Here is a 20411-nt window from a genome sequence, read left to right as displayed (position 1 = left end):
CCTCAGGGGTCACATCAGAGGCCCTTGCCTTCATCCCTGAGATCCACTTCAGCCCAGGGCTGCCAGCTACTCTTCAGATGGCCCAGAAGCAGCGAGGCAGCCTCCCATGTGGGAGGGTCTGTCGCCCCCTTTCAGCCTGGCAGGACCCCCTGAGCTCTCTGAGCCACCATTTCCTAATACGTCAGTGAAAAATATGTTCAAAAACTTTCACAGCATCTAAGTGCCAGGAATATGGGGAGGAAAGCAGGAGGTGAGCTCCAGAAAGTGCTGTGGAAATCTTAAGGCAGGATGTAAATGCTGTTAGAAACTTTTCATTGTAAAAGCAACAATAGCCAGGTTGAAATCCTGCACTGGGCTCTTCCTTGCTATATGACCTTGGGCAAGTCATTATGTTGAGGTTTGGGGGTGGTTGGAACTTGAAAGAGCAACCCCTGTCCTTCCCGGAGAAATTGAACCAAACCTTCTTTGCCAGTTAAAGACAAAGATGATTATAGGTCTGCCATTTGCAGTAGACTTGTTGGGAATCTGTGTCTTTGTGACTTACACGTGGGGCAGTTAGAACCTGAGCCCTGCGGATAAGGCCCAGATGCAATTCGGGCACTATCTGTGTGATTAAGGAAATTTATGGTTCAGATTCGCACCTACAATAAGACCCATTTGAGAAGAAGAAGCTGGATAATTTATTGATTTACAGAAAAGGCAAATGCATGAACAGTTTAGAGCTATAGCAGAAATAATTAATATAGCCTAATACCAATATAATTGTAGCAATATTAACATAGATATAAGAGGAAATAGAAAAACATCACCAATTCAGGAAAGTACCGACACCTGAATTTTCTCACCTGGGGAGTCCCGGGATACAGCTTTCAGGGTCTGAATTGGGAGCAAGTAGTCCCAGGCAGAGCGTCCTCTCCGTGGGTGAGATTCCAAGAACTTACACTAAGCAAGGAGATTTTATAGGGACCTAGACAAAGACGGCTTTTTGCCAACGGCTCCGCACACTGTTCCAAGCTGGTCGGGAACATGGCCATGGGAATACAGATGTTTGTCCATCAGGGAGATATCATACAGGGGTCACAAGATATAAGTTAATTAGTCATATACTGGGAGGATTAGCCAAATCTTCCAAGTATTATCTATGTGTTCCAGGAGTGGCTAGTTCCCAAAACATTAATACATGGCTGACTCACCTATGTTATATTCCTTGAGAGGTCACCAAAAGGACAGAGTGAACTTACTTTATTCAAGGGATATGAAATATTCCTTCACTATCATGGACGCAAGTTGGATCTTATGTTCAGAAAGACTGTGATAGGGATCTAGGCATGGTCAAGTAGTTTCAGGTGAGTGGAGGAGGGGTTTAGGGGAGGTCTTGAAGGGAGTGACCAGTAATTTCGGTGAGTAGCGTCAAGACAGCAGAAACCAAGAGAAAAGCATGTTGATAGCATGAAGAATGGGACGTAGCTGAAGGTTCCCTGGAAATAAGACAATGGAGGGAGAGGCTAGGTAAGGGTAGCTGAAATTTGGGCCCAGGGATAATGAAAGACTTCTGACTTCAGCCAAACACCTGTTTCTGAGGCAGGAACATGAGAAATAACTTATTCCCACTCTGGAGGGGTGAAGATAGCACCCTCCAGAAACAAAAGTAAGCCTTAAAAACCTTTACCTGACTATAAAGATCCTCCCCTATCTCCCCATTGACTGGGGAGTGCAGGATGTACAATTTCCAGTACCATGTTCCCCCTTCTGCCACAAGTTATGTATGACCATGAAAATGGACATTTACCTTTCCTAGAGGAGGAGAAGTCAATATTTGTAAGCTTCATACTCATGAGAATTCCAAGCTATACTTCATGTTTATTCTACTTAGCTGCCTTCCAACGTCAAAACAAGTTCCAAACCAGTTGGACCCATGCTTTGCCTGTAATCTTCTCTATGAAACATAACTCCTTCCTTATGTCTCCCATTCTACTGGTGGCTCTTCTGAACTTAGGGAAACAAATATCATCGTGATATATCTCAAATTTCCCTCTTCCTCTGCTAGAAAATAATCTAGTACTAATTGTTGTTGATAGTATCTTCTACAATCACTTTATTTTCCTGCATTTCTTTGCAAGTCAAAACACTCTCTGGCCTGGATCACTTTGGTTTCATTCCGTATAGTACATAAGGTCTGTGGAAAGAAAAATTGTACTCATTCCTCCCAATCCATCCTCTTTTATTTATTCAAATCTTGTTTCCACATCTATCTCCATTCTGATGAATGCTCCCTCACTCTACTATACACATTCTTCCTTTCATCCATCTCCTCTTTAAGTAAGTATAGATTATTTTGAACAAATATACAAATGAGGAAAGGGAAGAGGTTGATCAACCCATACACAAATCAAAGGGAGCAGTCGCTTTGGTAAGGACAGATACAGAGACCCAACAGAAAAAGATAAACAATAAATTGCACATTTAGAAGTCTCATCTCATACAGCAGTCTAGGGGGTGGGGGAGACATCATCAGATCTGCATGTTCATCCAAGTCATCTTCAACTGAGGAACTTCTTGGCTGTCTTTATGTAGAAATCCTCTATCTTCGGTCAATTCTGCTACAAACTTCATCTTGACACAATTGTAATTTTCATTCACCATTTATACCCTCATTTTTCTTAAAGAAGTGTACGCTATTTCTCCTGTTTGGTGACCCCAATACAGCTAAATGAACATTTCTGAAGGATGCTTTTCTTGTTCTTCCATCAAAAATTTTTTTTCTTCAAAATCAGTTTCCTCTTTTGTGGCACTGCAGTGCCAAATGTCAAAGTACCAAATCTTGTATGATTTTCAAAATCTCTCCACCAGATAAGGGTTTCCCTGAGAACTTTCCAAATATAACAAATTATGAACTTTCTCTTCCCCAGCACTCAGGCTTTATAGATAGACTGTGTCCATCTCCCCATCACCACCTAGTCCAGTGTTTTCTGTAACACCAAAAGATCTCTTCACCTTTTTATAACCAAGGTTCCAGGAGCCTGTATCACATTTATCCCTCCTTGAACACGATATGCTTCTGATTCCTGCCTCCACCTCTCTCCTTCTTCTCCTATCCCTTTCCCCTCCTATTTTCCAATAGTGTGAAATGGATTTCTATACCTAACTGAGTTATTCCTTGTTATGCTATTCCTTGCCTGAGCCAGTTCAGAGGAGAATAAGGTTCAAGGTGAAGGTTTAAAATAAAGGTTTTGCCACCTCCCCAATCTTCCTTTTGACTGTAAAACCTCGTTCTTGAATCTCTGTTGTGAGGCAATTTACTTCATTGTGCCTTTCCCTTTCCCTTTCTCCCAGTGCATTCCTTTACCTAACTACTTAATTTTAATTCCTTTAGACGTCATTGGTTGATTTGTGGGACCTTTTCTCCCTGAACCAAAGAGCCCTTTGTCAATAGCAGTATTCTGCCAATGTTGATAGATGGCTGCAGTGCAGAGAGCACAACAGACTCCATAGCCTGAAAACATATAGGGCAATAGTGTAGAAAAGTGGAAAGCAGCTGCCCTACAGATCAGCACCAAAGAAGTATGACTGGAAGCTGGCTTGTTCACGTAGTGCAGGTGGCATGCGCACAATCCTTTGGGTCCACCTGTGTCCTCATGGTGTCAGGAGAAAGAGAAGAAATCCCTTTACATGTGGGTGTCAGCTTCTGGTAGGCCTGTGTGTGGACAGAACATTTATTACGCCAAGTCCAGGACTCTATACATTGCAACCAAGCTGCCCCAGGAATACCTAAGTTCACATCCTACCTCAGACACTTCCTGGTTGTGTGCCCTTGAGGAAGTCACTTCATTGCTATATTCCCCAGAAAATTCTGTAATACACATTCCCAGTGAGCTGGACCTAGCTCACATACATGCAATTCTCTACACTAACAAGACCACAGATCTAGTGTGAGATAACCAAACAATTTTGTATGAGATGTGTACTCATATGACATGATAGTAAGCACTCAAGCATTTCTCTGTTTTTGGTTTGTGTATTAAACTTGCTTTTCCTGAAAATTAGGTTAAAAGAGGCAAACTGCCTTGGTAGCATTTAATTTCCATTGTTCCTTCCCTTCAGGCTGGCCAAAGCTAGCGAACATGCATGTATGAGGACCAGGAATGTGAATTCTGATTTTGTGCTCTAAAGAATGAGAAGGCTTTAACACATGCTAAAATAATCCTGATGCAGGACTCCAATTTGTGATTTCCATAAATGTTAAACCATAATATGCAAAAGAATTTTCTTAATTGAGTGGGTGGTAAATACAGTAAGACAAGAGAGTTGACAAGCAATTAATTGGAATATGACCTAGGATATCTATGTTTTCTTTACCATGAACATGACATAACATATGTCCAAGGAATATGTATTTAAGATAGTGCCTTTTGGTGAGGAGCCTTGTCCTTGGTAGTCATTAATAGAAGAATGCCCTGGTCTTCTTCATCTTGCTTTATTGACACAGTAAGTGGCATTGTGGGAGTTTACTCAGAGAGCAGAGAAGAGATATCTGTGAGGCCAAGGGGCTACCCCTAGTTGATTAGTTCAGGCTCTGCCCCTTATTGAGGTTCACATGATATTAAATGATTATCAATCAAATGGCAGCCCAAAAAAGGGCAAGTGAACACTAGAGTTGTTGTGTTGGATGAAGGTGGCTTATGGAGTTGATTTCCCACAGGGAAAGGTGACTATGCCTCAGCGAGAGCTGTAGTTGGATGCCCAGTAGCAGAAGCCCCTGGAACTCATGAAACAGCTCATCCTGGTCCAGGAAACTGCATATCCGGGAGCAGACCCTCAGCGAGCTGCAGACTGACCATGAGGAGCTGCAGGCCAGGCTGGAAAAGTACCAGGAGAAATTCATCAATCTGGAAGATGAGGTGCTTCTCTCTGTTTTTTCGTGGGGGAGAAGTTAAGGGATGCTTCAGGGATGGAGTGTGGGGAATGGCAGGAAAGATGGGCTGGTGACTGTGGGGACTGCAGTAATATATTGGTCAGTAATTGCGTTTTGTGAAGCTGGTTTCATGGGACCTTGTGCACTCATCTCATGCTTTAGCACTGCTGACTATTGTCTGGTATTGTGTTGAGCAGAACTCTACTGATACAACTTCTGTACATCTGTAACGTGTTCTATTGGTGTGGTCTATTTCCTTGAACACTATTCTGAGTGATAAATGTCCATGAAAATATTTTACTCCCTAAAGTCCCAAACCAGCTCAGGTCACAGTGAGCCTTTGAATTGTGATTTTTCCCAGCTCCAAGAACCAAGAGGCTTCAGAAAGCAAATACAGCGCCTGTAGAATGTATTTCAGAAGTTGTCTCTGGAGTTACATCAAGGGCAAGATAAGGTGAACATTTTGGGAGAGGCCAATGCAGCCCTTCAGGAAACCACAATATCTTGGTAATGGAATCAATCAAGAGGGTAGCAGATTTAGCACAGCTGAACGTGCAGGTATGTGAAGCCTTATGCTAGTGGGTTGCTTCTCCTGGATCTTCAAATCAATACACATCTTTCTTTAGGAAGAGTTAGAAAGGGAAGACTTTGACAGTGAGGCATAAGTAAAATGACTATTTCTTCCCATCTCTCCTTGTGCAAACAGAATTTCCACAGTGAAAATGTGAACATTTTTCCTGGTAATTTTACTCAAAAAGGTTTTCTTAAGGTACAGCTTTATTGTCTAGGAGTACATCAACAAAAGGACTGACTCATGGGTTTGTTTCTATATTTCTTTTTTGAGGGGGGGGTTACTTAGAACGGAAGAGGTTGCTATTGTCTCAACCATTGCTGAGGGTCATTCCTTAGCTCCTTGGTTTGAAAGTTTCTTCTGGGAACAATAGTACCGCACTTTTTTTAAAAAAAAAACGCTTATTTATTTATTTTTAGTTGTCAACATTCATTTCCACAATATTTTGAGTTCGAAATTTTCTCCCCATCTCTCAGCTCCTCCCACCCCATAATGCTTTGCATTCTGATTACCCCTTCCCTCAATATGCCCTCACTTCTATTATACCCCCTCCCTTCCCTTACCCTCATCTTCTGTCTTTTCTGGTAGGGCAAGATAGATTTCTATCTCCCATTAACTGTATTTCTTATTTCCCAGTTATATGCAAAACCAGTTCTCAACATTCGTTCCTAAAACTTTGAATCCCAACTACTTTCTCTTCCTCCCTCCCCACCCATCCACACTGAGGAGGAAAACAATTCAATATAGGCTATATGTGTAGCTTTGCAAAAGACTTCCACAATAGTCGTGCTGTGTAAGACTAACTGTATTTCCTTCCATCTATCCTGCCCCCGTTTATTCTATTCTCTCTTCTGACCTTGTCTTTATCCAAAAGTGTTTTCTTCTAATTATTCCCTCCTCCCATTTGCCCTACTTTTTATCATCCCCCCACATACCCCCGTCCTCTCATTTACCCTCCTTTCTATCATCGCCCCACACCCCACTTCTCGCCTACTTTCCTGTAGTGGAAGATAGATTTTCATACCAAATTGAGTGAGCATATTATTCCTTCCTTAAGCTTAATGTAAAGAGAGTAAGCTTCCCTTTTCCCTCTCTCTTCCTCCCTTTTCTCATCCATTGAAAAAACTTTTTTTGCATCTTTGATGAGATAATTTTCCCCATTTTATTTCTCTCTTTATCCTCCCAATATATTCCTCTCTCAGCTGTTTTATTTTTTAGATATCATCCCTTCTTATGCAAGTCATCCTGTAATCTCTCACTCCATATATCTATCTATCTAAATATGTATATATGTCTCAGTGTGTGTGCGTGTGTGTTTGTCTCTGTATGTCTTCGTGTGTATGTCTGGTACAATCCGTTCAACTACACAAATACTGGCAAAAGTCTCAAGAGTTACAAATATTATTTTTGCATGTAGAAATGTAAACAGCTGAATTTTAGAAACTGCCTTGTGATATCTCTTTCCTATTTACCTTAGCTTCTTTCTCTTGATTCTTGTGCTTGAAAGTCAAATTTCCTCTTCATCTCTGATGTTTTCATCAAAAATGCTTGAAAATCCTCTATTTCGTTGAATAACCACTTTTTTCCACTGAAGTATTATCCTCAGTTTTGTTCATTAGGTGATCTTTGGTTTTAATCCTAGTTCCCTTGAATTCTGAAATATCATATTCCAAGGCCTTTGGTCCCTTAATGTTGAAGCTGTAATATCTTCTGTTATCTTGATTGTATTTCCAAAATATTCAAATTGTTTCTTTCTAGTTGCTTGCAATAGTCTCTCCTTGAATTGGGAACTCTGAAATTTGGCTACAGTATTCCTAGGAGTTTCTCTTTTCAGATCTCTTCCAGGAGGTGATTGGTGGTTTCTTTCAATTTTTATTTCACCCTTTGGTTCCAGAATATCAGGGTAGTTTTCCTTGATAATTCCATGAAAGATGATGTCTAGGCTCCTTTTTTGTTCATAGCTTTCAGGTATTCCCACAAATTTTAAATTATCTCTCCTGGATCTATTGTCCAGGTCAGTTGTTTTTCCAGTGAGATATTTCACAGTTATCTACAATTTTTTCATTCTTTTCTTTTGTTTTGTACTTTCTTGGTTTCCCATAAAATCATTCCTTTTAATGTTTGCTCCATTCTAATTATTATACAACTATTTTCTTCAGTGAGCTTTTGAACCTCCTTTTCCATTAGGCTAATTCTGCTTTTTAAAGCACTCCACATTCCTTTCTCCTTGGTGAAGGAGCTCTCTCACTGACCTTTGAAACTGTCATTGGTGTTTGTGGATTGAGCTATCTGGGAAATACTGCTGCTGGTGGTTCCCTGAAGGCTATTCTGGATCCTGTCCCTGCCTCGCCATGCTGTCCATGCAGGGCTGTGTGCCAGTCTGAACCTGGTACGATAGACCTTTCCTGGTGGCTTTCCAGACCGTCTTGGGCTGCAACTCTGTTGTTTTTTAGTTTCTTCAGCTTTAGAATTTGTTTACTCATTTTTACAGGTATTTTATGGGGTATTTGGGGGAGCTTCCACAGGTCCTTCTTTCTCCTCAGCCATTTTGACTTCACACCCATCTTCCATACTGCACTTCTCAGGGACTTGGCCAGGGAATCCATTACAGACCACTCCTGCTTGAGAAAGCTAAAAAGTAGTACTAAAGTCTCTCCATCCACCAGGCTATGTCATCCATTTTTACCTAGTTTCTCTGGGAAAGCATCTTAGTCTCTGCACAGAAACTCAGAATGCTGTGGCTTGCTTTTAAGTGGCACATTGAAATGTCCAGGGTCTAGGTAGCCAGTGCCTAGGAGAGCATACAGTCCCCACCCTAAGGTCTCCTGCCATGGCAGTGCTGTCATCCAACAGAGTTCTTGTTTTTACACTGATTGTGATTTCCCAGACACTTGACAGGACAATGTGCCGCACCACTTCCTTCCTCTGGTCTAGGTCCACTGCAGGTTTGCCGAAAAAAAGAAGAGGAAGACCTGAAAATCAGCCTGTTTATTCAGGGCTTGCAGAGGACACTGAAGACTGAGAAAGCCAATGTTCAAAGCCTCAAGGAGCAGGTATGTGGGTGCTCAGATGGATGTGGGTGAATGTGACTGCTTCTGCTGCCTCTGAATCTCAGACCAGCCCTCACCAGAGGCCATGTAGGCTTGACCATTGCCAGATCTAGAAATACATATTACAGAGATGGTAGTGCCAAAGCCTTTCTAAGCCTTTCAAGGAGTACTGTTGAAAGGTCCTTTAGTCTACACCAGAAGTAAAAAGCTCTACTTATTTGTCTGTTCATTGCACAAAAAATGAAATTTAATAGGCTTCTTAGCCTGACTCTTACCTTCCCCTGCCACAGGCAACAGCACCCAATGTCAAAGCCATATACAACCTCTATCATTTCAAAGCTACCACCTCGGGAGTGAGTGAATTTAAGAAGGAGCTGCAGGCCAAGGAGCAGCTGGCTATGAAGCTCCAAGCAGACACACACAGGCTGCTGTGAGGATTGCCCCACTGAGAATTATCTGGAGTCTGACACCAGAGTTCAAATCTGTCTTTAGGAACTTAGAGCACTAAGCCTTAAACCTCTGTCTGCCTCGGCTTTCTCAACTCTTAAGATGGGGATGTTGATAGCACTTACTCCAATGGGATTGTTGTGGTTATCATATGAGATGATCATTGTAAAGTGCCCTGCACAGTTCCTGGTACATGGTAGGCACCGAACAAATGTAGCCATTCATGGTATTATTATTAACACATCTCTGTATCTCCTGAGGTCCAGATGCCAGAGACACAGGCACAATGTCTTTTCATGTCTGGGTCATTACCAATGCAGACTTTCCAGGTTTGACCATGCTTGCCCTTGGACTTGATCTCTATCCAGCACTGGGAGGATGGGTATGATCAGGAGGAGAAGCTCAGTTTCAGTTTGGCTCCCTTTATGGGGCAACTCCAAAAAGCAAATTTTAGCTGATTTAAGGGATAGACAGTGTTCATGCCAGCATAAAAATGCCGTGGTGGCAATACTTGAAGGTAACTAGAAAGGGCATAGTAAATCACCCTTAAAACAGATCTGGTGTCTGTGAGCAGAGCAGACAGGACCAAGTGAAGATCATCAGGCAGGCTCATCAAAAACATGTAGTCATCAGACATCTGTGCTTACCTGTTTCTTGGAATCTGTGTGCTCATAAATCCCCAGTGCTCTGACATTATTGTATGTCTTCTATACATGACTTACACAATGATGCAGAATATACTGATAGGTGCTGTCGTTTCTAGACTGGATATAGACTTTTATAGCCAAAAGAAGTTGTAGATCAGCAGAGAAATAATATTTTTGCTTGGTATTCTTGTGTCCATCCCTAGGATGCAGGAGGGAAAACACCGACAGGAAGTGTCCCAGTTGAAGCTGGAGTTGGCAGAAACACAGGCTGAGCTGCAGCAAGACAAGATGAACAAGGTAATGCCCCCTGACCTGAGCTCCATCATGGGACAGAAGACCCTCTCCAGAACAGGCCTTGTGGTTAGGCTGCATAGCCTTGACCAGCAGAATCATGTTCCCTCTGTAGCTGACAGTTTGTAGTTAGTTAATCACCCTAGAGGAAGAGGCTTTGTGATGGAAAGATCTTTAGGGCCCCAACAGGTGGCAGCTTCTGGACTTTATCCTGCTCAGGAGAAGTGGTGTGAGTGTAACCCAACCCAGAAAGCTGCTCCTGAATATCTTTGGTCAGAGGCCGAAGGTCCCAGTCTCCATTTGCTTTGGGCTTTAGCACACCCAAGGCTTACTCTGTATGGGCTCTTCCTGCTATATCTTTAAAGGACTTTCATAAATATGAGAAGTGCTGTACTTCATCCCTCTGAAATAAATGTACCAGTAACATAAAGGTGAAACCTGATGATCCACTGGATAAAAAAGAGTTGCTTATGATGCGAAAGGTCCTTCATGGAAAACTCTACTACTTCATATGTAAGAGGGGTTATATTGTTGATCATGAGCTTGAAAAATCAATATAATTCCCAGGAGTTCCCACACGTCAAGTGCTTTACAAACATGAAAATCCAATGTAATTCTTAGCTACGACTTGGGGGGCATCAAACACGGGCATTTCACTTGCTGATTTTGGAGTCCCTCCTGTCAGTAACTGGGAAACATTATGCACATTTAGAAAGCTTGGGTTTCCACAGGTGTGCCATTATTTTCCATCTCTCTCTGTCTGTCTGTCTGTCTCTAAAAGTTAGGCACTACTAACATGAATAACACCTTTGTTTTTCAGAGTAAGGAACTGAAGGGAGAGAACAATGACTCCTGTGACTCCTCCCTGTCCCTGCCTCCCTTCGAGAGGGGCTGCTCAATCCTGAACCCGCTGTCAACAAAGATAAACTCTACAGCCTGCACATCTCTCTCCAGCAACTGACGTAGGACCTATTTGTTTATCATTCATTATAAAAAAGGAAATATGTTTGGAACATGCTTTCATGTCACTTATGCTAAATGCCCAACAAGTGGGTCTGCCAGGCTAAAAACCTCTTCATTCCCTTGTGTCCATGCCATGTTGCTACCTCTCACAAGATGAAAAAAGTTTCTGACTTGAATAGAATCACCTATGGACTCCCTCTGACAACTCACACCTGAACAAAATTCCTCTTGACCAAATCCCCAACACAGGGTGAGCCTCTAGCCCAGGGCTTCCCAACCTGTATCCCATGGGTCCTGTGCTGCCCACCAGAGCATTTCAGGCTTGGTCACTGGAAAATGTAGAGGAAAACATCCTTTGTATGAAAAGGAAGTCCTGGGGCCCACTGCTTCTAGCCCCAGGGCCCGAGGGCCACAGTTTGCACAGGCGTGCTCCAACTCCTACCAGGAGGCCTCCCCTTGTGTGGCAGCCCTGGCCAGAGTGGGATATCTCTAAGTGATTTTGGTTTTTCCACTCATCCGTGCTTTATTGATACATACTGTATGTGCACCCAGGATTGAAAACAGGAGATACAACTTAGGAGAGTCTTACAAACGAATCTAGTATACACACACATTTAATAGATAAAGACAGGTATATTTATGTTTTAGAGGGATTCAAAGGAAGGGAGAATGAATTGGACCATTCTCAGAGGAGTTTGGGGTTCTCCTCTGCAGAGACTGCAGACAGTGGCTTCCAAGGCAAGGGGAATAGCATGAAGGAAAGCAAGACTAAACAGAACTAAGACACCAGAGAAGACCAGCTGACCTCTACTACCAGGAGAGAGGCTTCTTTAATCAGTAGACAGACATAGAGACAACTGGGTCACCCTCTTCCTCACCTGTTAACCTTCTCACTGAGACTGCTTTCTTCCTCTACAGTTCAGGACTATTTGAATCTATGTGAAATGCCAGATGGAGTCAAGAAGAGTTGGACAAGACAGAACGTCACAACCCTACATCGTTGATCAATATTCCTTGTTTTGACCAGTTTGGAGGATGCCTTTAATTTCTTTTAATTGGCATATCTTTGATTGTGAGGGAGGATGAACAGAAGAAAAGGCTCACTTTTAAATTTTAACTTAAATTTTTAAATTTAAACTGCTTAGAAGATTTTATCTCATTGTGGAAATAGAGGAAGATTAAACAGGGTTTGGTACTAGGGCTCCAGCTGTATGATCTACCTGAGAGCCAAGAGGCAGCCCCTCCTACTGCACTTTTGTTTTCTTGACTAAGCAGAATCCATTTTATACTGAAATAGTTGTTCAACAAGAAGATGCCTGAGTTAACAAAGGTACCTGACTGCCTTTGGCAACTTCAGGGCACCAGGCACAGTTGAGCTCTTAAGGTACTGGGAAAAACAAGGCAGATGTCACTGGTGAGGCGACAAACTAGGATTTGGGGAAAATCATGGAGCACGGGAGAGGACCAAAGGAGGGCAAATGTCCCGATCTTCTACAAAGGAAAGAGAACGAAGTCTGCACATGGAGAATAAGGAGGGTCACCTCTGTTGCTGAGAAATTATAGATCATGCTATTCAGAGGGTGGCTAGAAAATGGCTAGAAAAGCAGGAAGTGTCAGCGGCTGGTGTTAGCTTTCCTAAAGTCACACCCAGTTCATTTCATCTCCCTTCTTCTCAGAGTCATTAGACTGCTCAGGAAGGGGAATGCTGGAGTTATCCTTTATCTAGATTGTAGCCAGTCATTTGGGCAAGTTTCCCATGCAGTCCTTTCCAAAGCGAGTGAAGAAAATGGCTAGAAGGTAATACGTTCAGATGGATTTACAAGAAGATGAAAGACCAGACTCAAGTCGTAGTCATACCTCAGTGACTTAGGCATAGATGGCATGCTTTTCCAAAACAGTTAACGGCTATAACAGTCAGGATGCCAAAAGATCTCACATGGTAAAATTATTAGGTCAAATCTAGTAAGATGAAATTATTTTTGGTCTCTTTAATTAAGAATTTGACAAACATCAACCAAAATGACTACATCTATCAAAGTTAGAAAAAAGAGAGAAAAGAGAATTGTGTATGAAACCATGAATCCCTTTTATACTTAGTTTGGGTAATTTTAAAGTGTATTTATTTTATGTGGCTTACATATGTCTGTGTCCCCTTTCTGAACTTGATTCTCTTCTTTGCTGGATGTTTTTAAATGTGTTTTGTACCTCATTTTTGTTTTATTTTTGGCATCAGTATCTTCTTGTTACACTTGCCCCCCAAGTATTTAATCCTTCCTTCTAATCCTCCCTGAAGCAAACGTAATCCGCCCCCATTCTCACGGACTAAGATAATAGGAGGGAGGGGGAATCACACATCTGTTATCGCTAAAAATAGTATGATTCTGCAATTATAATCTGTACCAAGAGGATGGAGGCCTGCTTCATTACTAGTCTTCTGAGTCACTGATTCATCATTGCATTGGCCAGAGTCTTAAGTCTTTTGGAGGAATTTCTCTTTACAACATTGCTGTCAGTGTATGTAATAGTGCTTCAATCTGTCAGCTCATATGTCATCCTAGATTGCACTTTATCCCTTTTATAACTCTATACTGTGAAGCAATGTTCTCTTCCATTGATATGCCATGTTTTCAGTCATTCTGTAATGGATGAACATGCCCTCAGTCTTCAGTTCTTTGCTGTAGCAACAAATGCTACCATAAACATTTTGCATGTATTAATCCTTTCCTTCTTCTTTGGTCTCTTTGGAGTATAAAATTATTAACTAGAATAAAATAATTAAGGATCAAAAAATCTACTTCACTAATAAATTACAGGGACAGGTATTATTAGGCAGTGATTGTCCTGAAAGAATCTGGCCTTTTAGGGCACTCCAAGCTCCAGGTGAGTCAGTAGTGTAATATGGCGGACAAGAGAGCTAGAGTGATCTTTGCTGAAATAAGAAATGAACATACCCAGACCTAGGAAGGCAATCATCTCTCTGTACCTTATCCCAGTAAATGCATATCCAAAAGGCAATATGAAGCTCATTGGTAAAGTAGAAAGTGTCGTCATAATGATTGGTGGTCTTCAGGCCCTGCCAGCTTATTTAGGGAGGAGCAGGCCCTGAGTAGCTGGATAAAGAGGATATCTGCAGGAATTGTGGCAGTGTTCAAGTATTTGATAGGCAGTCACATGCAAGAGAGCAGAGTCCCATGCAGCAGAATGCCAAACAGTAGAATTAGCAGTGTCACCAAAATTCCAGCTGACACAAAGGGGAATGGGCTTTCTCAAGACGTTGTCAGTTCTCTATCCCAGCAGATCCTTAGGGAGAAGCTAGCTGAGAGGCCCTAAGTTTATTCACTTTAGGGGTGTTTTTGTCAAAGTTTGAGGTGGCAAGTGTGGATGCCTAGGTCTTCACAAGTCATCATTTCTGATGTATGTGTTGTCTATTGTCTCCGGATAGAACCTTTGATCCCTTAGTGGATGCATGTTTCCTTTGAATATTTGTGAGATTTTGAAACATCACAAGTTGATGGATTACGCTTAATGAAGCTACTTAGACTCTGCTGATTTTGTTTCTCGTGGTGATTGGTGAAGGGATAAGGGTGTTGTGGGTTTCTTATGTCTAATCCTATCATATGTTCCTCTTTTCAACAGATAAAAAATTTTGCAGTATAATTTCATTTTCATCTAACTTTGGGTTTTCTTAAATGGTTAACTGTACGATCTTGTTCCAGTTGATGTTAAGATACAGTAGAAGGTTGAGAACCCAAGTCTATATTCAGCCACATCCAGTTGTTAACAAGGGCTTTCTTCTTGCTTTGGAAGCTAATATTTTAAATGTTGTTGTAGAAAATGATTATAGCTCTTTCTGCTGTTCCTGTGTTTTGTTTTACATAGTATTTATTCCTTTGACCTGTTTCCTTTTGTTAAAAAGCAACAAATAGATAGTCTTCAACACCAAATGGAAGAACACAAGACCAAAATACATGAATCGATGCCTTCATGGACTCATGGATGGAATGTTACTTAATGGACCTCTCCATTACCTGCCCATCTGCTGCTTCTAGGGAACTTGAAAATTCCAGCTTTGACTGAAAGGAACAGAACCACCCTTTCAACACCCAGTCAGTAATGAAACAATGACCTTGGATCTGAATAAGCTTTCTTTTCCTCCAGAGAAGAAAACATTTCTTTAGGACCTTTTACTTTATTTTTCAAGTACATACATCGTATATAGTTGGTTGTCTATAAATAGTAAAATTACAACGATTTCATTGTTGCAAAATCCCCTTTTACAATGTCAAAATTACTTGGAATGTCTTTCTTGTTCTTCTGACTCATTGCCATGTTGAAGTCTGCTGCTAGAAAATCTGGTATACGGAGTATTTAGGGAAGCTGACGTACTGGTAAGGCTTTTAGTAAAATGATTATTTTCTTTAGTATACCTTTCCAACAAAAAAATGCCTGTATGATAGGGTTTTATTTTGTTTCCATCACCTTTCTTTCTCAGCTGTTTGCAAAAGCACATTACTTCTCTTTCAGTGGGACCAGCCTTTCTCTCTCTGGCTGAAACACCAAACTTCCTAAATGGTAGTTGGGTCCCCTGTCCCAGCAGGTCCTGAAGGACTTTAGGTCCCACACAAGGAGAGGAAAAAGATGGGGTAGATCTCTGGTCATAGTTCCAAATTGCTTTCCAGAATGGTTAGATCACCTTAGAGTTCCACCAACAACGAATTAGTCTTCCAAATTACTCGCATCTAATCCAACATTGATCATTTTCCTGTTTTGTCATGTTAGGGAATCTTATAGGCATAGCTTGTGTTTATTTGCCTCATTTTGCGCAAAAGTGATTTAGAGCATTTTCCTTATGAATATACGTAGCTTTAATTTCTGTCTCTGAAAATTCACTCTTCATATCTTTGACCAGTATTCAGTTGGGGAATGAATTGTATTCTTGTTAATTTGGCTAAGTTCTCTATTTATTTTAAAAATGAGTCCCTGACCACAGACACTAGTTTTCAAAATTATTTCCAGTTTTCTATTTCCCTCCTAATCTTCGATGACTTACCTTTGTACAAAATCCTTGCAATTTAATGGAAACAAAATTATCCATCTTGCATTTCATAATGTTCTCTATCTCTTGTTTGGTCATAAAATCGTGCATTCTCCATAATATGAGAGATAAACTATTTCTTACACCCTTAATTTGTTTATGCAATCAATCAGGCTTTATACCTAAATTGGAAAACCATTTGTACTTTATGTTGGTATATGGTGTCACATGTCCAAATTTTCCTTGTTATTTTCCAGTTTTTCTAGCAGCTTCTGTCAAACAGTGAGTTCTTATCACAGAAGATGGCATCTTTGGGTTTATCAAACAGGTGATTACTGTACTCATTGACTACTGTGTCTTGTGAAGTTAACCTACTCCACTGATCTGCTGTTTTATTTCATAGACAGGACCAAGTCGTTTTGATGATTGCTGCTTTGTAATGCGATTTAATATCTGTTGTAGTACGTCAGCTTGACTCATATTTCTTTTCCTTACATAGCTTGATATTCTGGATCTTTTATATTTCCAGATGAATTTTGATATTGTTGTCTAGGTCTTCAAAGTAATATCTGGTTGTTGATTGGGATGGCACTGAAAAAGTACATTAATTTAGGTTGAATTATCATTTTTAGTGCATTAGCTCAGGCTACCCTGGAGTAACTGATGTTTTCCCAGTGGTTTAGATCTCAGTATATTTGTGAGAAAAGTGTTCTCTGATTGTGTTCCCACAGCTCCTAGGTTTATTTTGGCAGGTAGGCTCCCAAATATTTCATAATGTATACAGTACCTTCAAATGGAATTCTCTTTCCATCTCATGCCATTGGGCTGTAACGTGCAATACAAATAATTTTGATTACATTAAATTGAAAAACTTTTGCATAGGCAAGCCAAAAGCAACCAAAAGTAGGAGGGAAGCAGAAAAATGGGAAAAACATTTTTTTGTAACTGTTGTCTCCTATCCAAATTTCTAAAATTATGATTTCTAAAATATATGGAGAGCTGAGTCAAATGTCCAAGAATACAAGTCATTTCCAAGTTGACAATTGGTCAAAAGATATAACAAGGCAGATTTCAGAGGAAGAAAATAAAATTATCTGTATTTATAAGAAAAAGTGCTCTAAATCACTATTGTTTAGAGATACACAAATGAAAACAACTCTGGGGTACCACATCACTTGCGTCAGATTGACTACCTTGACAAAAAAGAAGATGATAAATATTGGAGAAGATTTGAAGAGCCGGAACACTAATTCAATGCTGGCAGAGCTGTGAGGTGATCCAACCATTCTGGAGAGCCATTTGGATCTATGACCAAAGGGCTACAAAAATGATCTTACTCTATGACCCAGCAGTATCTTTTCTAGGACTCTATCTTAAAGAGAACAAAAAATAGGGACAGGTCCCACACGTACCAAATTATTTATAGCAGCTCTCTTTGTGTTGACTCAGAACTGGAGATGGAGGGGACACACATCAGATTGGGAATGGATGAACAAGTTGTGGTGTATGAACATAATGGAATTCTATTGTGCTATAAGATATGATGAAGTGAGGTTTTCTGAGATGTCTCATGTCCGAAACTGGTCCCCTTCAGACACAGCAAGAAGGACCCTTCCTGTTAATCTCCCCAGTCTCCCCAGCTAAAAGACTGGTGTATCCCTTCTACTCGTTCCACTTCTCCTCGATATATCCTGGGCCAATATTCTCTGGAGTTTTCAAGATCAACAAGGCATGGTGACAGCACTTACAATGTACTCTGCCATCTTGGATCCTGGAACTTCAGGTAGGCAACTTTCAAATGTTCAGTCTGTGTGCTGATAGGCCCAGAAGTAGCTGCTGCTGCTGTAAAGGCAGCAGCCTCCTCAAATCCTTCAAACATTTACTTTCCAAGGCTTCACAGTCACCATTGCCCTCACCTTCTCCACAGCATGCAATGGCTTCTCATTGCCTGAGAGCTCATCTGTAAAGAGTGGTTAGTGTTGTGAGAGATGATCTCTGAAGATTTCTCAGGAGTGAAGCAGGCCTCCTCACAGAGTCAATTTTTTCTTGTCCTGTTGACTTGTAAAGAAATATCTCAATATATTATGTACTTTCCCAGACTTCCCCCACCCCACCATGTTATAGGCACATAGCTAGGAGAAATAACACCTCTCCCCCCCCCCCACCTCCCTCCTGTCCTTGTCTCCAGGCAAGTTTGTGCAACTGTCTTTGTTCTCTGTCGCTAGCGTAGATTGCTGTGAATTGTACCCTCAGGGCTTGCACCCATGAGCCCTGAGGAAGGGGGTTAGTGAGGAGAGGATTGTTGTTAGAAGCTATAATCTGCTGAGCTGAACACACCTCAGCTCTCTTAGGTTCCAGCACTCTGAGGGAACCCTTTCTTGAGAAAGTCAATAAACGAACTATTCTCTTTGCTAATATCTCTGACTCTCTCATTCATTGCTAAGCGTCTCTGTACCCTACACAGTACGTTGTCTTCCCCATTGGCCTGGAAAGTTTTGGAGCACAGGCTCTTTCTTTCCCTTCTTTGTATCCACATCACTCACCCCAGTGCCTGCCCTGACTCTGTTAGTAAATAGACATTTATTAAAATCCTCCCATGTGCTAGTCCCCTGCTAAGCTCTGGGGATGTGAAAACAAATGACAGACCCTGATTACAATGTAATGGAGACAAGAAGCAAAGAAACATGTACTAACAATCTCTATACAGGGTAAGTAGAACATAATCAACAGAGGGAAGAGACTGAGAAAGGCTTCCAGTAAAAGATGACATGTTGGCTGGGACATAAAAGGAAGTCAGGGAGGTTCGTAAGGTAGAGTGGTGGGGGGGAGGGAGGGCAGAGGTCCACGTATGGGGGGCAGCCAGAAAAAATGCATGGAATTGGGTAGTTGAGGGTCTGCGTGATGAAACATCCAGGAGACCAGCATAACTAGGTACAAGAGTATGAGTTGAGAGGTAAGGTGTGTGAATACCAGCAAGTTAGGAGGGTCCTAGGTTATGCGGGGCTTAAGGTCATACAGCATTTTGTATTGGATCCTGGAAGTGAAAAGGAGCCATTGGAGATTATTAAGTGGGCAAGTGGGAAGCAGTTTATGTGAAAATATAGGACCATTTTTTAGGAAAAACACTGGAATGGCTGAGTGGAGGTTAGATTGGAGTGGAGAGAGACGTGAGCAGACTTCAGAGACAGCACATATTCCTGCAAAGTATTGCAATAATCCATGTGAGATGATTAGCCCTTCACCAAGTACCACAGGAGAAAAGACTTGTGGAACAGATGTTGCAACAGTGAGATTGTCAGGCTATGGTAACACTTTGACTATAGGGATTGAGAGATTGTGAAGCATCCAGGATTAGTGGACTAGACTGTGGTCTTATTTGTTACAGGGGTACAGAAAGGAGTAGTGGAAAATGGTTTAAGGATAAAGACAATGAGTTCAGTTGTGGACATGGTGAGTTTCATGTGTCTACTTGATATTCAGGTTGAGATATCTGAAACGCAGAGACACAAGATCAGTAGAAAGATTGGGGCAGGAAAGTTAGAGTTGGGAACCATCAGCATACAGATGATAATTGAATTTATGGGAGTTGATCAGATCACTCAGTGAAAGTGTATAGGGAAGAGGGCCCACGATAGAACCTTGAGAGTCACCTATGTTTGGAGGAGGAACCAACCCAGGAACCTGAGATGGAGCAATCAGAGAGGTTAGAAAAGAACCTTGAAAACTTGTAGAAGAGAGGGTATCAAGGAGGAGAGAATGGTCCTGGGGTTCAGAGGCTTCAGAGTGGTCAAGAATAATGAGGACAGAGAAAAGGCTGCTGAATTTGGCAACGAAGAGATCCCTGATAACTTTGGAGAAAGTAGTTTTTGTGTCGTAGTGAGGTCATAGCAGGATGGTGAAGGCTTAAAAAGAGAGAATGGTGGAAGGGTCTTTTGTAGTGGCCTTTCCATGGAGTTTAGCCACAGAGGACAGAAAAGAGAGAAGATGAGAGTTAGAAGGGATGGTAGGATCAAGTGAGGGGTTTTCTTGGAAGGGGGAGATGAGGATATATTTGTAAGCAGCAGAGAAAGAGCAGGAGTGAAAGACTGAAAATAGGAGGTGGAGACAGATGGTAGAGTGGGATAAACTGTTGGTGGAGATGAGATGGAAAGAATTCCCCCTTTTCAGGTGTTAGACTTGGTGAGAAGACAGGAAAGAGGGGCAGAAGACACGTGAATGAGGAGCTCATGGGGAAAGCTCTCAATATTTTCTGTACAGTATGAGGTGAAGTTCTCAGCAGAGAGAGTATAAGGGGAGGGAGAACCATAGGACGTTTGAGGAGGGATGAGTAGGTTTGTAAGATTCACTGTGGAGAGAAGAAGAGTGAGCTGATGAGGGAGGTATAGAAGGTTTGCCTAGAGCAGTGAGGGCCCGGTTGACGTGGTGTTACCAATTTGTCGTGGACCTAGTCAGAACGATTGTGTGACTTTCTCCAACTTCATCTTGTAGCATATGT

General features: G+C 41.5%; 1 protein-coding gene and 1 long non-coding RNA gene across 4 annotated transcripts in view; both read left to right on the top strand.

The window, feature by feature from the left end:
• Positions 1–20411, top strand: part of LOC140524812 (golgin subfamily A member 3-like) — a 68421-nt gene that overhangs the window by 21695 nt on the left and 26315 nt on the right. The window contains exons 2-5 of one of the 3 annotated variants that reach the window (XM_072639603.1): positions 4700–4898; positions 5274–5470; positions 8418–8536; positions 9831–9924. In XM_072639603.1, the coding sequence (XP_072495704.1) occupies positions 8514–8536; positions 9831–9924 (117 nt within the window). In that variant the 5' untranslated portion in view covers positions 4700–4898; positions 5274–5470; positions 8418–8513. Of the gene's footprint in view, positions 1–4699; positions 4899–5273; positions 5471–8417; positions 8537–9830; positions 9925–10738; positions 10881–20411 lie in introns of all 3 variants that reach the window. The other 2 variants (XM_072639606.1, XM_072639605.1) reach the window with 2 other exon arrangements.
• LOC140524821 (uncharacterized) lies at positions 10887–18333 on the top strand. The gene is made up of 2 exons (XR_011973844.1): positions 10887–11131; positions 14798–18333. It is a non-coding gene; the product is annotated as an uncharacterized lncRNA (long non-coding RNA).

The sequence above is a fragment of the Notamacropus eugenii genome, chromosome 2 (assembly GCF_028372415.1).
Source record: "Notamacropus eugenii isolate mMacEug1 chromosome 2, mMacEug1.pri_v2, whole genome shotgun sequence".
NCBI classification, from domain to species: domain Eukaryota; kingdom Metazoa; phylum Chordata; class Mammalia; order Diprotodontia; family Macropodidae; genus Notamacropus; species Notamacropus eugenii.
This window is presented reverse-complemented; position numbering and strand designations above follow the sequence as displayed.